This window comes from Myxocyprinus asiaticus, chromosome 5, assembly GCF_019703515.2.
Source record: "Myxocyprinus asiaticus isolate MX2 ecotype Aquarium Trade chromosome 5, UBuf_Myxa_2, whole genome shotgun sequence".
NCBI classification, from domain to species: Eukaryota; Metazoa; Chordata; class Actinopteri; order Cypriniformes; family Catostomidae; genus Myxocyprinus; species Myxocyprinus asiaticus.
Genome location: NC_059348.1, coordinates 41043648 through 41062928, shown reverse-complemented (window position 1 = coordinate 41062928; position 19281 = coordinate 41043648). Strand labels below are relative to the sequence as shown.

Below are 19281 nucleotides of genomic sequence, written 5' to 3'. Positions count from 1 at the left end.
AACTGTTGTAATTTACATCACCACACTGATATTAACCTTGATATTAACCTTCTGAAACTATAAGAATCTGCTTTTTACTTTATAAGGTATTGTTAATCACCGTCAAAATTACAGAAGAGCACATGATGACATGAAGTTCACCAATAGTGACTCTTCCAGAAGCAGTGACCAATAACATGTAGAGACAGTGCTCAGTGTCACTCACACAAACACTAAACACCATCAGGGTAACACATGTGAAATTTAAATAATGCAGTAAACATTAACTAAACTACATCAAATATAAAACAGAACACCACAATGTACATAACTTATATTAAAAATAAGAAACTATTCCCATAAAATATAATGAAATATTATGGGTCATGCAGGGAATTGTGGGAACACCCAATTATTGTTTTTTACTGTAATTTTTACAGCATTTTATTGTAAAAACTACTGTATTGTCTTTTAAAGTGTATATATATATATATATATATATATATATATATATATATATATATATATAAATGTACTGTATTTTTTACAGTTAATACTCGTGAATCAATTAACGTTTTTTTCTGTAGCATTTTTACAGTCTTTTACCGTTAAAATTACAGACATTTTTTACAGTGTACCGTGTCTACATGTTACTCCAAGCTCCAAAATTATGGCATTGCCATTGTCTAAAAAAGCCACAGTACATTTGATTTGGGTCCTTTTTGTTAGTGTGGGCAGAAAGTGTAGCCTATCCAAGTGCTGGTACAGTGTGTTCTATTATAAATTATTGAATGTGCCTCTCTTATACTCACACTGGGTCCACATTATTTCAAAACTGCATGACTTTGTTTGACAACAGTAATCTTTATCCTTTAGAGAACAAAACGAGGGCTGCCCTCACAATACAAGTGGCAATACTAAGTGTCTAAGGATTGAACTGGTAAAGAAAGCTCTTAAACAAAATATCCCTGTAAAAAAAATATCCAAAGCTGTTTCAAAAACAATTTCTCAAATAATAATAATAATAATAATAAAATAAAGAGTGCAAGGTCGTTTAAAGGGATAGTTCACCCAAAAAATTAAACTTCTGTTATCATTTACTCACACTCATGCCAGATGAGTGACTTTCACTTTTCTGCTGAACACAAATGAATATTTTTAGAAGAATATTTCACCTCTGTAGGTTCTCACAATGCAAGTGAATGGGTACCATTTCTTTTTTTTTAAAGCTCCAAAAGCACATAATGGCAGCATAAAAGTAATCCATACGACTCCAGTGGTTAAATCCATGTCTTCTGGAGCAATATGATAAGTGTGCATGAGAAACAGAACAATTTCATTTTACAAATACACTGCCACGGAATAATGTACAGATTTTGCTCTTATGGAAATTAATTGGTACTTTTATTCACCATAGAGGCATTAAACTGATCACAATGGATAGTCAGGACATTAATAACGTGAAAAATTACTATTACAGTTTGAACTAAAAAAAAAAAAAAAATTCAGAACTTAAACTACTTCAAAGAGTTCTCATCAAAAAATCCTCCACGTGCAGCAATGACAGCTTTGCAGATCCTTGGCATTCTAGCTGTCAGTTTTTCCAGATACTCAGGTGACATTTCACCCCACGCTTCCTGTAATCTTGTCGGAAACTTCTCACGCACCTTACAGTCTAGCTGATCCCATAAAAGCTCAATGGGGTTAAGATCCATAACACTCTTTTCCAATTATCTGTTGTCCAATGTCTGTGTTCCTCTGCCCACTTTAACCTTTTCTTTTTGTTTTTCTGTTTCAAAAGTAGCTTTTTCTTTGCAGTTCACAAAATGCCTGCATCCCTGAGTCTTTTCTTTACTGTTCGGAATCAAAATCAGAATCAGAATGAGCTTTATTGCCAAGTATGCTTACACATACAAGGAATTTGTCATGGTGACATGAGCTTCCAGTACACAACAATACAAAACAGCAACAAGTTGCCCGATTAATTCTAATTAATAATTATAAATGTAATACAAAATAAATAAATATTGAAAAGAAAATAATGTATATATAGAATACTTATATATATATATACACACACACACATACATACATACATACATACATACATACATACATATGCATACGTAGTGCAAATCTAAATACAAATCGGTTATATACAGTGCAAGGGAATGTATGGCAGAAGAGGTTGGATGTGTTGGATAAATATAAAAGACTAAGCTGTGTATTGCACATTAATTAATGCTCAATGGGGCAATTTAAACTGTTCATGAGATGGATAGCCTGAGGGAAAAAACTGTTCCTGTGCCTGACGGTTCTGGTGCTCAGAGCTCTGTAGCGTCGGCCAGAAGGCAACAGTTCAAAAAGGTAGTGGGCAGGGTGAGTGGGGTCCAGAGTGATTTGTCCAGCCTTTTTCCTCACTCTGGAAGTGTACAGTTCTTGAAGGGAGGGCAGGGGGCAACCAATAATCCTCTCAGCAGTCCAAACTGTCTTTTGTAGTCTTCTGATATCCGATTTCATAGCTGAACCAAATCGTAGCCGTTTTGAAGCATGTTGTACATGAAACTGGTGTTGAGCGGGTAGAATTCAATGAAGCTGTCAGCTGAGGACATGTGAGGGGTCTGTTTCTCAAACTAGAGACTCTGATGTACTTATCCTCTTGTTTAGTTGTACATCTGGACCTTCCACATCTCTTTCTGTCCTTGTTAAAGCCAGTTGTCCTTTGTCTTTGAAGACTGTAGTGTACACTTTTGTATGAAATCTTCAGTTTTTTGGCAATTACAAGCATTGTATAGCCTTCATTCCTCAAAACAATGATTGACTGACGAGTTTCTAGAGAAAGTTGTTTCTTTTTTGCCATTTTTGACCTAATATTGACCTTAAGACATGCCAGTCTATTGCATACTGTGGCAACTCAAAAACAAACACTAAGACAATGTTAAGCTTCATTTAACGAACCAAATAGCTTTCAACTGTGTTTGATATAATGGCAAGTGATTTTTTAGTATCAAATTATCAATTTAGCATGATTACTTAAGGATAAGGTGTTGGAGTGATGGCTGCTGGAAATGGGGCCTGTCTAGATTTGATCAGAAATTACTTTTTTTCAAATAACGATGGTGCTGTTTTTAACATCAGTAATGTCCTGCCTATACTTTGTGATCAGTTGAATGCCACTTTGGTGAATTAAAGTACCAATTTCCTACTGAAACAGCAAAATCTGTACATTATTCCAAACGTTTGGCCGCCAGTGTGCATCTTTCTTCTATTCCTCTGTCCTCATTTCCTTTCCTTCTATCCTTGTTTCCTAAATGGGTGGAGCAAGGAAACGAGGAAAGGAAGCAAGGAAAGGAAATGAGAAGCACCCATAGATTTAACCACTGGAGTCTTATGGATTACATTTATGCTGCCTTGATTTGCTTTTTTGGAGCTTCAAAATACCCATTCACTTACACTGTGAGAACCAACAGAGCTGAAATATTCACCTAAAGATCTTTGTTTGTGTTCAGCATTAAAGAAAGTCATACACATCTGGGATTGCATGAGGGTGAGTAAAGAATGAGAGAATTTTCATTTTTGGGTGAACTATCCCTTTAAATACACCGCACACACAAGTACATTTCCAGTTCCATAGCAGCTGAACGGAATGGATGGCGGAAGTTGCGCTGTACTATGAGCCTTATGTGCAAATTAATGAATGCTGCTGCAGCGTAAAGATATTCGTACAGTAAAACACCCTGTCTGGTTGCCTGCAGTTACGTCGGAAGTTTTAACAGTAGAGGAGCGGACGGGCATCGGTGAGTGGAATTACCGCGCTGCCGAAGGTAAGACGATGAGCCCGGAATCAGATGCTGCCTGGAAACGTCGGCGGAGCGAGAGAGGCACAGGTTGACAGCACGCTATGGGTGTAAAACTTGACTTTCGACAACGAAAAGTAACATAAGTGATTCTCAATTGAGTTAGCGACAGATGTGTAATAATGTATAATAAAGCAGGAAATGTTTACGTTCCTCAAAGGGGCCGTTCATACTGGACACGTTCTTGCGCAAAAAAAAAAAAAAAAAAAAAAAAAAAAAGGCTACTGTACACGCAGCGCGACGAATGGAAACAAATGGAGCTGTTTCGAGACGCGTTTTTAACGGTTGAAGTTCTTTTGAACTTGACATGGCGCGAGCCATGCACGAGACACTGAAAAACGCGATGCAGCGGTCAAAGGCGTCCGCCCAGCTCATGATTACAATTAATAAACAGCGCATGGACGTGTTCGGTGTGAACGGCCCCAAAGCCAAAGGCGCTTGCAGACGATGAGAGTGACAACTAATGCTGCGTTCCATTCAGCTCGGAAAGTAGGATGTTCCAAAATCCTACTGGGAACAGAGCAATGGAACGCCACTTGAAGTCGTAACTCCAACTTGGAAAGTCGTGCGGAAATTTAAAACCAAGATGCAGGTGCGTGACGTCACACAATCATGTCGGCACCCAGGAAGTTATACAAAATAAGTGATACACAGTCACTTGTGTTAAATAAAATCGATAAATGGTTCAAAGTTCCTACATTACATGATATTAAAGCGTGTTTAACAAACGTTAGCAGAGTAGCAGGTGTTCAAAACATGGTAAATTATACTCTCTTTTGATTATCGTGCACCTGTAGCACAAATGCCAGCGTTGCAGATTGTTTCTGAATTGGGTTGCTAGGAGACATCTCTGGTCACAGTCAAACACCTGCTAAGCTAACGGGAACGTTGCGGTTTTGTTTCCTAACACGTCATCTTCCAATGGAATGCATTTCTGGTTGGAGATCGGAGATATCAAGTAGGAAAGTCCCACAATTTATTTGAATGGAACGCAGCTAGTGCTAATAGATTGGTCGCAGCTGCCCCATCATTCTGCCTTTATCATCATCAATATCTCTTGTGTGTCGATATTAGTATTTTATTTAAGTTGTTTTGGACGTACAGTAGAGATGCTTAAAGCAACGTAAGTGAATGAGAACGGTTCTAGGAAAGTGACGGCGTATGAACAAATGGCCAACGCTGTAAATAATAAATGAAGATGGCCGTATTAGATGTTAAGACGACAATTTGATGTCAACAGCATGTGTTTAGATTAGAATTAATTGGGCAACGTCTGAGGGCCGCTTCGGGAAATGAATGCAGTAGGTATGGGAACTTCCAAAGTGAAAGCAGGTGTATCTTACGCCCAAGTGTAAACAAATTTGAAAGGCACCGATGCACATTGACTGTTTGGACTATAAAGGAGCAGTCCATTCAGAAATTCTGTTATTCACTCACCCTCATGCTTTAAAAACCTTCTGACTGCATTCTGTGGAATACAAAAGGAGACATTTTGCAGTATATCCACAATGCTCTTGTCTTTTCCATACAAAACATGTAGTGACCAATGGTTTTCAGGCTCCAAAAATGACTGAAAAGCATGCTAAAAGTAGTCCATACGACTTGTGTGCGTGTATTCCAAGTTGTCTGAAGCCATTGAACAGCATTGCGTGAGGAACAGACTGAAATTTAAGTTGTTATTTACCGCAGTAGCTTTCAAATCTCATTTGCACTTCTGCATATTCAGACTTGCCACATTGTGATCGTAACGTTACGTCACAGACCTCAAACCTGGTGTGACAATTATGAAGTCCATTCTAAAGTGTAGCTGATCCCTTTATGAAACATAAACAGGATTAGTTTTTAGACTTTATGTATAAACATAAACAAACTTCCAATGTAAATTAGTCTATGACCTGTGTCTCTCCATTTATTACAGATACAATCATGACTCCATCAGTGCGTTTGCAGGAAATGATCCGGGTGATCCGAAGTGCCCGGACCCAGTGTGAAGAGAGGGGCATCATCCAAAGAGAGTGTGCGGATATCCGGGCACAGTTTCGCCAGGGTGACAATGGAGAGCGTTCGCACAGCCTGGCCAAACTACTTTACGTGCACATGCTGGGCTACCCTGCACACTTCGGCCAGGTAACGGACTGATTGTTAATCATTTTTGCATATCTTTTTATGGAAACATCACATCCTGCTTCCTCATATATGTTTTGCCGAAGCAACTTTCTTGTACCTGAAATAGGCACTTTTCCTACTCTGTACCTTCTCATTCTTTCCGCTTATGTTTTATCTGTTATGTCTAAACATGCTATTGGCATTAATATTGGCTCTTACAGATGGAGTGTGTGCGCCTGATTGCCAGCACCAGGTACAGTGAGAAACGGATTGGTTACCTGGGAGCCATGATGCTACTGGATGAGAAGCAGGATGCTAGCTTACTGATTACCAATTCAATCAAGAAGTAAGTACTATGTCCTAAATGCTATCACACAAATGTTTTTTTAAATTTAATTTTAGGCAAAGATGTAAACCTCCTCCTGTAGTTTTGAATCATTAATCTGAATGGTCCTTTATCTCTGTTGTAGTGACCTTTCCCACAGCAGCCAGTTTGTCCAGTCTCTGGCTCTATGCACTCTGGCCTGTATGGGCTCAGCTGAGATGTGTCGAGATCTAGCACCAGAGATCGAACGGCTCCTCAGGGCATCTAACTCCTATATTAAGAAAAAGGTCAGTTCATGACATTGTGTTCTGATAAGCTGGTTTAAATGTTTTAAATCAAGTCGTATCTGCATCCAAACCTCAAATTTCACCTTTCTGCATGTTTCATCTACGTGCTAATAAACATTGTAAATTAATGCTTTAGGCCACCCTGTGTGCTGTCCACATAATAAGAAAAGTTCCAGAGCTCGGAGAGCTGTTCACTCCTTCAGCAAGGTCTCTACTCTGTGAGAAGAACCATGGTTAGCCACTTTTCTACTTTTTTTTTATAACTTTGTTTCACAACAAATATTATATAAGTCAAATGTAATTGATAATTGATGCTTTGCTCTGTCCACAGGGGTTTTGCATGGTGCTATAGTTCTAATTACTGAATTGTGTGAGCGGAATCCCGATACTCTTGGTCAGTTTCGGAAGGTAATTAAAAGTTAATTTGTACTAAAAACTGCTATTATTTATTAGGGCTGTCAATTTAATATGTTAGTTAAGTGCAATTAATTATATAAAAAATAAAATGTAAAAAAAAAACACATTTTATCAAGTCCAAGGACTGTAATAAGGAATGTTCCTACTATTGGAGCAATTCAAGCTTAAAGGGATAGTTCACCCAAAAATGAAAATTCTCTCATTATTTACTCACCCTCATGATATCTCAGGTGTGAATGACTTTCTTTCTTCACCAGAACACATTTGAAGAAAAATAGAAAAATATCTTGTCTCATTAGGTTCGTAAAATGCAAGTGAATGGTGATTTCTCTTATGAAGCTCCAAAAATCACAGACAGTCAGCATAAACGTCATCGATACGACTCATACGTTAAATTAATGTCTTCTAAAGCGACACGATCACTTTTGATGCAAAAAAGATAAATATTTCAGTATTTTTTATTTTTTATTTTTTTTTATTTTTTTGTTACTCTAAATCATGCTTCCGGTCAGGAGCGGTACGAGCGTGTGACGTAATCGCATTGGCATTTGAAACACGGGAGAACTGACGCATGTGCAACACATCCCGAAGGGCAGCGCTGTTTACAAGTGAGGAGGAGGAACGCTGTACAGTAGCTTGGTTGGTTTTGGTTTAGATCTGTATTTATCTGTTTCTTTACTCACAATGGTGTGTTTGTGTGTTTATCCTGGATGTCTCAACCGAGTGGAGAACGTGAGATCACATCGGTATCATGGCAACGTGAGTACGTCACACGAGAGACCGCTTGGATTCCACCCTCTCGTGAAGCTTACCCTCATTTTGGATTATAGTTAAAAAGTTCTTAAATATTTATCTTTTTTCGCACCAAAAGTGATCGTATCGCTTTAGAAGACATGAATTTAACCGCTGGAGTCGTATCGATGATGTTTATGCTGACTGTCTGTGATTTCTGGAGCTTCAAAAGGGAAATCTCCATTCACTTGCATTTTAAGGACCTACTGAGGTGAGATATTTTTAGATTTTTCTTCAAATGTGTTCTGGTGATGAAAGAAAGTCATTCACACCTGGGACATCATGAGGGTGAGTAAATAATGAGAGAATTTTCATTTTTGGGTGACTATCCCTTTAAAGAATCACCTGTAAGGGGGCCATTAAGCAAAACTCCAGCTTTATTGGCAATGCGCAGCTGTTCAGAGAACAAACCACACTCTTGCTTGACACTAGCGAGAGCACAAGATGAGAACTAGTTCTTGCATTCAAACACAGCTGGACAGAGCGCAATTCTGAATGCAGAGATCTCAAGACGTGTTTTTCAATCTACGTTTAACTTGGCACTATGCTTATGACGCAGTACAACCAAAGTGAGACGCTCCAAAAGTGTCCATATGGTGCAAATGTACTTAATGTAATTAATTGCGATTAATCTGCATATCATGTAATTAATTTGATTTAAAAAATTAATCAATCGACAGCCCTTCTATTTATAGAGGACACTTACCTTGTATGTTTGGGTTTTTCATCTTCCATTAGGCTGTTCCAGAACTGGTCCAGATTATGAAAGGTCTTGTAACATCCAGTTATTCTCCAGAGCACAATGTAGCTGGTATCAGTGACCCCTTTCTACAGGTCTGTTGGCAAATGTCCAGCTCGATATCACTCCTTGTTAGGCTGCAATATGCAAATAATTTGACTCAGTGCAACATATTTGTGTCCATACATTACGCTTAACTCTCACCCTCTCAAAATATGTAGTAGGTTCTGTAGATCCACACTTAAAAAGAATGGCAACATATGATCAAAATCAGGTCCCTGAAAATTTCGACTCATTACGCTCTTTCTGTCCCTTAGGTGCGCATTCTTAGGTTGTTAAGGATTCTGGGTCACAAAAATGACACCGCTAGTGATGCCATGAATGATTTGCTGGCACAGGTATAGTAGAACAAACACACTCCGTCTAATGCACAGTTATGCATATACTGTAGGTGATATATCCATAAGCAGTTAAGCATATAATGTGTTTGATGGATTCTGTTGTATTTCTGGGCTTTTGATGCACAGGTGGCCACAAATACAGACAGCAGTAAGACTGCAGGCAGTGCTGTGCTGTATGAAACAGTCCTGACTATCATGGACATAAACTCGGAGAGTGGGCTTAGGGTTAGTAACGCTTTCATACAGAATTTTCTATAAACCGGTTTGTCATGGTGACTGATTTAAGATATGAAAATATTGTTGCAGTGCTCTCGTATGTTCATTTTATGTCATTAAATGGTTCTGATAATTGTATATATTGTATTTATCTCTTTTTAAGGTGCTAGCTGTAAACATTCTGGGGAGGTTTCTTCTTAATAATGACAGGAATATTCGGTATGCTTCTACTTTTTGTTTAAATATTTAAAAGCGTTGGTCATTTATTAAATCTGAACTCAAATCAAAGCTAAAGTTTTTTTGTTTTTGTTTTTTGCCATCACAGACTTATATTGTCTCACTGTGGTGGTAACAGCAGCATAGACATGATTACAATCAGAATACCATGTGTAGAGACAGTCAGGGTTAGCCAGTTTTTCAGGTTGCAAAAGCTTAGCTTCAATTTCCGTCTGCAATACTAGGGGTTTGAACAATTTAAGAACCTTTTCTAATGAGCTATTCCTTTGGGTTTTGGTTAATGCATTTGATTTATTGATTTAGCGTCACTGAAATGATACACATATTTTGAAGAGTAATTACATTATGAGATCATGTTTGTCATATTGTATCTAAGTGCAGATCAATTTCATAATGTGTTTAAATGGTATTTGAGAGTTGTATAGATTTAAGGGACCACATAGATATGACTTGCATATGGACATAGATATACAGTATGTGAACCCCTGCACTAGATAATATATTGAGCAAGGGTTTTCAAACTTTTTGATTCCAAGGACCCCCAAATATGATGATCCCCTTCCTAAGATATAAAGGCAGCTATATATTTTCATGTATAAAAACTCATATATAAAAAACTAAAAAAATGTAACACACAATACATATATAATGTGTGTGTGTGTGTGTGTGTATATATATTAAACATACACACACATTTACAGCCAAAAGTTTGGAATAATGTACAGATTTTGCTCTTATAGAATGAAATTGGTACTTTTATTCACCAAAGTGGCATTCAACTGATCACAATTTATAATCAGGACATTAATAACGTGAAAAATTACTATTACAATTTGAAAAAAAAAATGTTCAGAACTTAACTACTTCATAGCGTTCTCATCAAAAAATTCTAGTGCAGCAATGACAGCTTTGCAGATACTCCGGTGACATTTCACCCCACGCTTCCTGTAGCACTTGCCATAAATGTGGCTGTCTTGTCGGGCATTTCTCACACACCTTACAGTCTAGCTGATCCCACAAAATCTTAATGGGGTTAAGATCCATAACACTCTTTTCCAATTATCTGTTGTCCAGTGCCTGTTTTTCTTTGCCCACTCTAACCTTAGGAATGTTTTTTACACCAGTAATGTCCTGACTATACCTTGTGATCAGTTGAATGCCACTTTGGTGAATTAAAAGTACCAATTTCCTTCTGAAACAGCAAAATCTGTACATTATTCCAAACGTTTGGCTGCCAGTGTGTGTGTGTGTGTATATATATATACAGGTGCATCTCAATAAATTAGAATGTCATGGAAAAGTTCATTTATTTCAGTAATTCAACTCAAATTGTGAAACTCGTGTATTAAATAAATTCAGTGCACACAGACTGAAGTAGTTTAAGTCTTTGGTTCTTTTAATTGTGATGATTTTGGCTCACATTTAACAAAAACCCACCAATTCACTATCTCAAAAAATTAGAATACATCATAAGACCAATAAAAAAAAAACATTTTTAGTGAATTGTTGGCCTTCTGGAAAGTATGTTCATTTACTGTATATGTACTCAATACTTGGTAGGGGCTCCTTTTGCTTTAATTACTGCCTCAATTCGGCGTGGCATGGAGGTGATCAGTTTGTGGCACTGCTGAGGTGGTATGGAAGCCCAGGTTTCTTTGACAGTGGCCTTCAGCTCATCTGCATTTTTTGGTCTCAAGTTTCTCATTTTCCTCTTGACAATACCCCATAGATTCTCTATGGGGTTCAGGTCTGGTGAGTTTGCTGGCTAGTCAAGCACACCAACACCATGGTCATTTAACCAACTTTTGGTGCTTTTGGCAGTGTGGGCAGGTGCCAAATCCTGCTGGAAAATGAAATCATCTTTAAAAAGCTGGTCAGCAGAAGGAAGCATGAAGTGCTCCAAAAGTTCTTGGTAAACGGGTGCAGTGACTTTGGTTTTCAAAAAACACAATGGACCAACACCAGCAGATGACATTGCACCCCAAATCATCACAGACTGTGGAAACTTAGCACTGGACTTCAAGCAACTTGGGCTATGAGCTTCTCCACCCTTCCTCCAGACTCTAGGACCTTGGTTTCCAAATGAAATACAAAACTTGCTCTCATCTGAAAAGAGGACTTTGGACCACTGGGCAACAGTCCAGTTCTTCTTCTCCTTAGCCCAGGTAAGATGCCTCTGACGTTGTCTGTGGTTCAGGAGTGGCTTAACAAGAGGAATACGACAACTGTAGCCAAATTCCTTGACATGTCTGTGTGTGGTGGCTCTTGATGCCTTGACCCCAGCCTCAGTCCATTCCTTGTGAAGTTCACCCAAATTCTTGAATCGATTTTGCTTGACAATCATAAGGCTGCGGTTCTCTCGGTTGGTTGTGCATCTTTTTCTTCCACACTTTTTCCTTCCACTCAACTTTCTGTTAACATGCTTGGATACAGCACTCTGTGAACAGCCAGCTTCTTTGGCAATGAATGTTTGTGGCTTACCCTCCTTGTGAAGGGTGTCAATGATTGTCTTCTGGACAACTGTCAGATCAGCAGTCTTCCCCATGATTGTGTAGCCTAGTGAACCAAACTGAGAGACCATTTTGAAGGCTCAGGAAACCTTTGCAGGTGTTTTGAGTTGATTAGCTGATTGGCATGTCACCATATTCTAATTTTTTGAGATATCATCACAATCATCACAATTAAAAGAACCAAAGACTTAAACTACTTCAGTCTGTGTGCATTGAATTTATTTAATACACAAGTTTCACAATTTGAGTTGAATTACTGAAATAAATGAACTTTTCCACGACATTCTAATTTATTGAGATGCACCTGTATGTGTATATATATATATATATATATATATATATATATAATATGTATATGTGTGTATATATATATGTACACACACAGCATATATGTACTCTAGTTTGAAAACCCCTGAGAGAATATTTTAGTTTATAGTTTTTCTTCTTTCTTTTAATTCAGTTGCTCACTCCTAGCAGCTCATTCAGTCTCCTGTCTTATCCATTACAGCTATATATCAATGACATCACTCCAGAAGATTGTGCAGACAGATCACAATGCAGTGCAGAGGCACAGAGGCACCATTGTGGACTGCCTGAAAGATCAAGATTCCTCAGTGAAACGGTATCCATAAGTTATAGAAAATGAGAAATTTGAGAAAAATGGCAAGATGCCATTATAGTTACTTACTGTACCCTTTTGTTTCCTCTGCAGTCGTGCTTTGGAACTCTCACTTGCCCTTGTTTCGGCTGTGAACATTCGTTCCATGATGAAGGAGCTTCTCATTTTTCTTTCAACCTGCCCCCCAGAGCTGCGATCTCACACCGCTTCTGGCATATTCAACGCTGCGGAAAGGTATCATCAGTCCTTTTGTACTTCAAGTAAACTTGTTAGTTTCATCCATTAAATGTTCCAGTCTATGTCTTTGCCTTGTACATTTGTCAGTGTATCTCCCTTTACTTAACAGCAACAACTAAGCACCTCACACATGCACGTGCACACACATACACACATCTATATGTACACAGTATATATAAAAAATTGAATAATGAAGTAACCCTACATTTAGTTTTATCACAAAATAACAAAAAATTATGTGCATTATAGCTTGTTCTAGGGCTGGTTCTGCATTCAATTGCAGACGATCACATGTAGTCAAATGGCTGTACAGGTGAGGTTGTGTGGAAAGCCCTGTGGAGATTTTTGGGCATGTATTATGTTAATTACTAACTGTGGGCACACACTCCTTCATTTAGAATATTCCAGGTTAACCTACATTACAACAATCTGGCAAGTTTTTTGTGAGCACCTTTTCTGCTCACATATGGACAGTTGCATGCAATTAGTGGATGAGAACCAGTGTCTTTAAGTTGGTATTTGTATTGCTGTGTCATTTTGAAGAAAACCCAGTTCTGTGTTAATACATGTCTAACTGTGTGTAAGTGGCAAGGCCATGGCGCTGAACAGCTCTGTGTCTCTGTCAGGTATTCGCCTTCTAAGCGCTGGCACATTGATACCATCCTGCATGTGCTCACCACGGTAAATGCCCACCGCTACACAACCAAACCAGTTGCATACGATACCTCCAAAACTATGACCATTTTGCCAGTTTATCATCACATTTGCAAATAAACAGTGGCATTCAATTAGAAAACATTTTGTTATGTTTATTTTGATACAGTTTTAAATGTAGTTCCCACTCTTTCAGGCAGGGGGCGATGTAAGAGATGAGACTGTGCCCAACCTAATACAGCTTATCACCACGGCATCTGAACTTCACTGTTACACTGTTCACAAGCTCTATAGAGCTCTGGTAAAAGATATTTCACAGGTAATGATCTGATTTGCATCTATTAGTCTGTAACTAAGTTTTTTTTGTTTTGTTTTGTTTTTTACACAGAAACGACTAAAATTATTGACCGAATTTGTTGTTTGTAGATGTTTTTGCTCATACGTGCTATTTCTTAGTGCGTGTTTTTGTAATAGACAGTCTGTCTGTATCTTTGTAGCAATCCTTGGTCCAGGTAGCATGCTGGTGCATAGGAGAGTATGGAGACATGCTGCTGAAGGGAGAGTGTGAGGAGATAACACCTGTACAGGTAAACAGACATGAAGCATGGTAACAGTATGAATATGAGGAAAAGATTTGTGGAACATTGATCCGCGTCAATACGTTATCAGTGAAAAATCAAGTTGTCTTAATTAAACATTACTTGAAATGTCAAGTTTTGGGCTCATAACTAAAATAAATAAGTTCCTTGAATTTATTTATCTTAAAAATCTGTAGACTTAAGATTTTAAGTGTTAAGAACTCAAACGATTAAGTACAAAATTGAGGCTATGGGGAATACTCAACCTCTTGTGCTTAAATTATTTAATTGTGTTCTCTTGGTCAAAGGGATCATATAGGGGCATTTAAATAGTATTAGTGAAATAGAATTCATGGAGGTTTTAACTCTTAAGTATTATTTCTGTTGTTTTCTTGCAAATAGTTGTTTCGTGTGATGACACCATTATAGGGTAATCTGTGTCACCTTTGGTCAAGTTGGACCCTCTCAACTTTATTTCAGTTCTCCGTGTGCATATAACTGAAGAACAGATATAAATGCATTTCTGTGGAGAATTAAGTTTATTTAATGATTGACCTAGAACCGGTTATAATATTAATTATTTCAGCTGCGTTATTGTATGATATAAATGTAGTCTATTTAACTAAAATTATTAAGATGACACAACAGTGTTCAAATCTGAGTTCAGTGTACTTGCAGTTACTTTAACTTAGATGGTTAAGTTAATTCTATATGAACACCAAGTTAAGTGAACTTGACACAAGTTTTGGAGACACCATTACTCAATTCAATTGAGGGAACTTCAATTTATAAGTCAATTTATTATGGTTTTCAGTGTAGCATGCTTGAAGGATAAATTGACACATGGTGTATTTTGTCTTGCAAGCTGCTAACAAAGACGTACTGTGTTTTTTTTTGGCATGTACACAAAGATGTTTTTTGACGTACCATGTACTATAAATACCATGGTACATGAATATGCTAATTATTAAGCCCCATGGTAGAGATGGGTTCATATATATATGTAGTTATTATTATTATTATTATTATTTTTTAGCTTTATATTTTAATTCTATTATTTACAAATAAAAATGTTTTTATAAATTACATATTTTTATTTATGTATTTACATCAGTATATTTTTAGATTTATATAAATATTAATTATATCTTTTTATATTTTATATATATATATATATATTAGCAGTGGTACTTTAAAGGGGATACATTTAGAGATTTAACTTCTCTAAAAGGGTTTTAGCATGCTGATAGCATGCCATGGTTTAGTGTGCTAACAGTTTAGTAACTGTCAGCATGGTAAAACTCAGCTGCTGCAGCCAACAAAGCACTGCTTCTGAAACAAATTAATTGCTTTCGATAAATTTAGATACTGTTACTGTATGACTTTAAATCGCCTGCTGTGTGCAATATTTTTGCACATTCTATAGGTTTCCGTTTTTTTTTTTTTTGTGAAGAATATGATTTTTGAGTTTTGCGCAATTAAAAGTTGATGTTATTTAGCACATTTATTTGTGTGGCAGTTATTCTACTGAAGAGCTATGCGTAGCATCCATATATCAACAAAAACCAGCTTAATTATTCACACTTTTTTAAAACAGACTCGTCAATTTTGAATCTGATCTCTTTCCTCTTTAGTATAAATCAAAGTACCATGGTATTTTTACTATCTGATGCCATCATAGTACCATGGTACCACCACAGTACTTTTTTGTAAGGGGAGAATATATTGAGCTTTCCTGAATCTTTTTTGTCTCTAGGTTACGGAGGATGACGTCCTGGATGCCTTAAAAACAGTTTTACAGTCTCACATGTCATCTCCAGCAACCAGAGGCTTCGCACTCACTGCTACCATGAAGCTGAGCACTCGCATCACAGAGAATGTCGAGTGAGAATGAACTCTTAAATATTTTGGCAAAAATACATTTTCATGCACTATAGCAACAATTGATAAGATATGAGAAGTGATGGCAATGAAAAGTTTTCAACACGGTTTTTCCATACTTTCTATAGATTATTTCAGTGTATTTGCTGTCTATTTTATCCATATTTTTAATTTCCCCTTTTTTTTTTTTTTTTTTTTTTATTAGCCGAATCCGAAGCATTGTCAGCATCTATGGCAGCTGCATTGACTTAGAACTTCAGCAGAGGGCAGTGGAGTATAATGCGCTATTCAAGAAATATGACCATATGAGGTAACACAGAGTTCTTTAGTACTCTATTTCAGAATAGTCATGGAAAACTTGTAAATATCTGGGAATATTTCAGGCCTGGAAAGGTCATGGAAACTATTAAAATCTTAAAAAGTAATGGAAAATTCTGTTGTGAAATAAATTGTTCTAGTTATGCTCAACTCTAAAATATTTCAGTGGCTAGAAATATCTCTCTGTGAGTGTTATCTCTATAAAATGATTTTTTAAAGTCATATTCCGGTCATCGTGTATGACTGGAAATGCCGAAAGGAATGGGAACCTTGAATTTGAAATGAAACCCTGAGATCATTCATTATTAGTACTCCTGTTAAGCATGAATGAAGTGATCAAGTTAACCATCATTCACTCAGAGCTGCAGTGTTGGAAAGAATGCCTGTGATGGATAAAAACTCACCTGGCCACACCAATGGAGACACATTTGCAGAGACTATTAAGGAGCCTGACCTACCCAAATCAGCAGAGGAAGGTTTTCCCTCAGAACCAGCAAGCCAGGTAATATAGGGAATTGGAAGTTGTTAATAAAAATGTACATCTATGTTGTAGATTGTTATTTCATTTAGCTGATACTCTGTTAAAGGTATATGACCTTCTGGGTCTTCTGGGTGCAACCGATACGCCTCTTCAGCCCAGCCCAGCCCCAATCTGCACTCCACCAACATCTACTTCTAGTGCTGATATTCTTGACCTGCTTGGAGAACTGGAGCTTACATCAGGCGAGAAAGCACAGAAACCTGGAGCACTGACCAATGCTTTGTTTTTCCAATCATGCTTCCCAGCTGCACAATGTTCTCCATTGTTGTGTTTTTTTTTTTTTTTTTTTTTTTTTTTCTAAAAGACATCTTTTTAAACCTTTTTGACAATAGATTTGGTGCCTCAATGCTGGTACAATATGTGTTTGTATGTGCATGTATTGTAGTTCCCAAATCCACTGTGACTGTATATGAGAAGAACGGAGTGAGTCTGAAACTACAATGTGACAAACAGACAGAAACGGATGTCACCGTCACCCTTATTGCCTCCAATTCCTCACAGAGTGACATCACCAACTTTACCCTCCAGGCAGCAGTACCTAAGGTGTGTACTACTCTTGCTTACATATAAACCATCTTTTTTTAATTTATATATTTCAACTTTTTTCTTTTTACATATTATGACCACATTAAAACTGACTTAGAAACTTTTTACCAGGCCTTAATTTATTTTTGGTACTTTTCAAATGCCTTTTATGTATAGATACTGTGTTAGCCTTGTCCCAGATCCTGACTTTAAGTACTGAACCATGAAAATTCATTATAAAGCTGCAAACGAATAAACATAAACCATTTAAGTATTTATTGTGTGAAAATGATTACTGTCCCACAGTTGTGGCCTCATTGTTACCACCACAAACGATTTTTAAAAGTTTTTTTTTTTAAATAAGCTAGTGTACTTGTTAAAGTCGACAGAAGTGTCAGAGAAAGCATACTTGATATGAAATATGAGATAGGTGAACAGAATAATTTAATTGGGCGTTATTTCTAATCAAGCTGTAATTTTGCCTAATTATGCAAAAAGTTTGATTTTATTTTTATTGTGTGCATTTAGGTAACATAAAAATGTTAGCTATGAAATTAGCCTTAGTAAGACAAGTGAGTTGGATATTTTATTTTAAAAATGTCACTTCCGTCACAGAATTCTATTAAACACAATACAGAATTTGAGATGTGGTGGAAATGACACTGTGGGTGGTATTTTCATAACTTAGAAAAAATGACAAAAATGACATAAATCTCCTGTGATGGCTGTACATACACTGTTGGACATTGTTAGTATACAGACAAAAAAAATAAAAGAAATTCAACTAAGACTTTACTTTCTAGAACTTTACAATGTAAAAAGTGTCTGAATTTGAAGAATAACCTATGACTCAGTGTTTTAGTTTTATTTCTCACAATTTTTGCAAAGTGAAACATGTTTGACACGACTACACGCTGAAACTTGAGAGGAAGAAACGACCAATTTTTCAGAAGCGGTAGTTGGAAGCTCTTATCACTCAGTCACATGTCAATAACATGTTTTCACATGTTTTCTCCTAAGAGTGTTCAGCTGCAAATGAAAGCTCCAAGTGGTAATGTGATTCCAGCTCAAGGACTGGGTGAAGTCACACAGACTGTTTTACTCAACAACCCTAACAAGGCAAGTCTTGACTCATCCCGCTTCGGGGTTTTTTTTTTTTTTTTTTTTACATCTTCATTGACTAATAATTATCAGCATTTATGTGTGCACATGCTTGATTCAGTGTTCCTATGGTCACAGAAAACCTGGAAATATCAAGGAATTTTAAAATTGTGACAATTTAAAGTGATAAAATATCAGACCTGGAAAAGTCAAGAAAATTAATAAAATCTTAGTCATGGAAAAGTTGTGGTGTAAATAAATTAAGGTGGATGTACATTCTTAGCAATACAATAACTGATTGGCTGGAAACTGATCTTTGAGTACAATGCCTGTAAAATAATTTTAAATCCTCCTTAGTCATGGAAATGTATTGGTCAATAGGTGTGAGAACCCTGTTGATTGCACTCTTTTTAATTCTACCCATACAGGTGAGCCTGAAGATGCGGGTTCGAATGTCTTACTCTAATCAGGGCACGATGTTTCAGGACACAGTACAGATCGACTCCTTTCCTAGCACTGCCTGGAATTGTCAGCCATCAATCAGTCCCTTGTGACAGACCTAAATGAGTCCAGTCTACCTTGGGGCAATCTCCTTGACAGTCTCTCCCATTAAGATGGAAATTTACAGTCTGGCAGCTGTCTATCAACCTGTTTATTATTACATCTTTTGGCAATTGTGACGTTGGTCATTTTTTAATTTGTCAAAAGATTATTTCCTTGTAGTTGATGGGAGATATATGAACTGCAGAATGTCCTAGTACAGATTTGTATTTAGTGTTATTATGTTTTGAATTGTGGAGAACAAAGTGTGCTTTCATGTGCTTTATCAATATTGCACAAGAGTAAACACTCAAACTGATGTACTCTATCTTTAGATAAGCTTCTTTATGCACCATGTCAAACACTAAATGGTAACTACACACAGACACTGTTGTTGGAACTCAAATTTCAGTGGAATAGG

At 37.0% G+C, this 19281-nt stretch overlaps 1 protein-coding gene across 1 annotated transcript; it reads left to right on the top strand.

The window, feature by feature from the left end:
- The first annotated feature begins 3594 nt into the window (after positions 1-3594).
- On the top strand, positions 3595-19178 carry LOC127440628 (AP-1 complex subunit gamma-1-like). Its single transcript, XM_051697342.1, has 22 exons — positions 3595-3866; positions 5755-5963; positions 6164-6288; positions 6413-6554; positions 6691-6787; positions 6886-6962; positions 8502-8597; positions 8820-8900; positions 9030-9128; positions 9283-9338; positions 12375-12488; positions 12579-12719; positions 13349-13403; positions 13573-13695; positions 13874-13963; positions 15711-15838; positions 16041-16145; positions 16514-16655; positions 16741-16876; positions 17080-17237; positions 18240-18338; positions 18749-19178. Exons 1-22 carry the CDS (start codon positions 3677-3679, stop codon positions 18872-18874), a joined length of 2589 nt encoding a protein of 862 aa, XP_051553302.1. The 5' UTR covers positions 3595-3676; the 3' UTR covers positions 18875-19178.
- Positions 19179-19281: the final 103 nt, after the last annotated feature.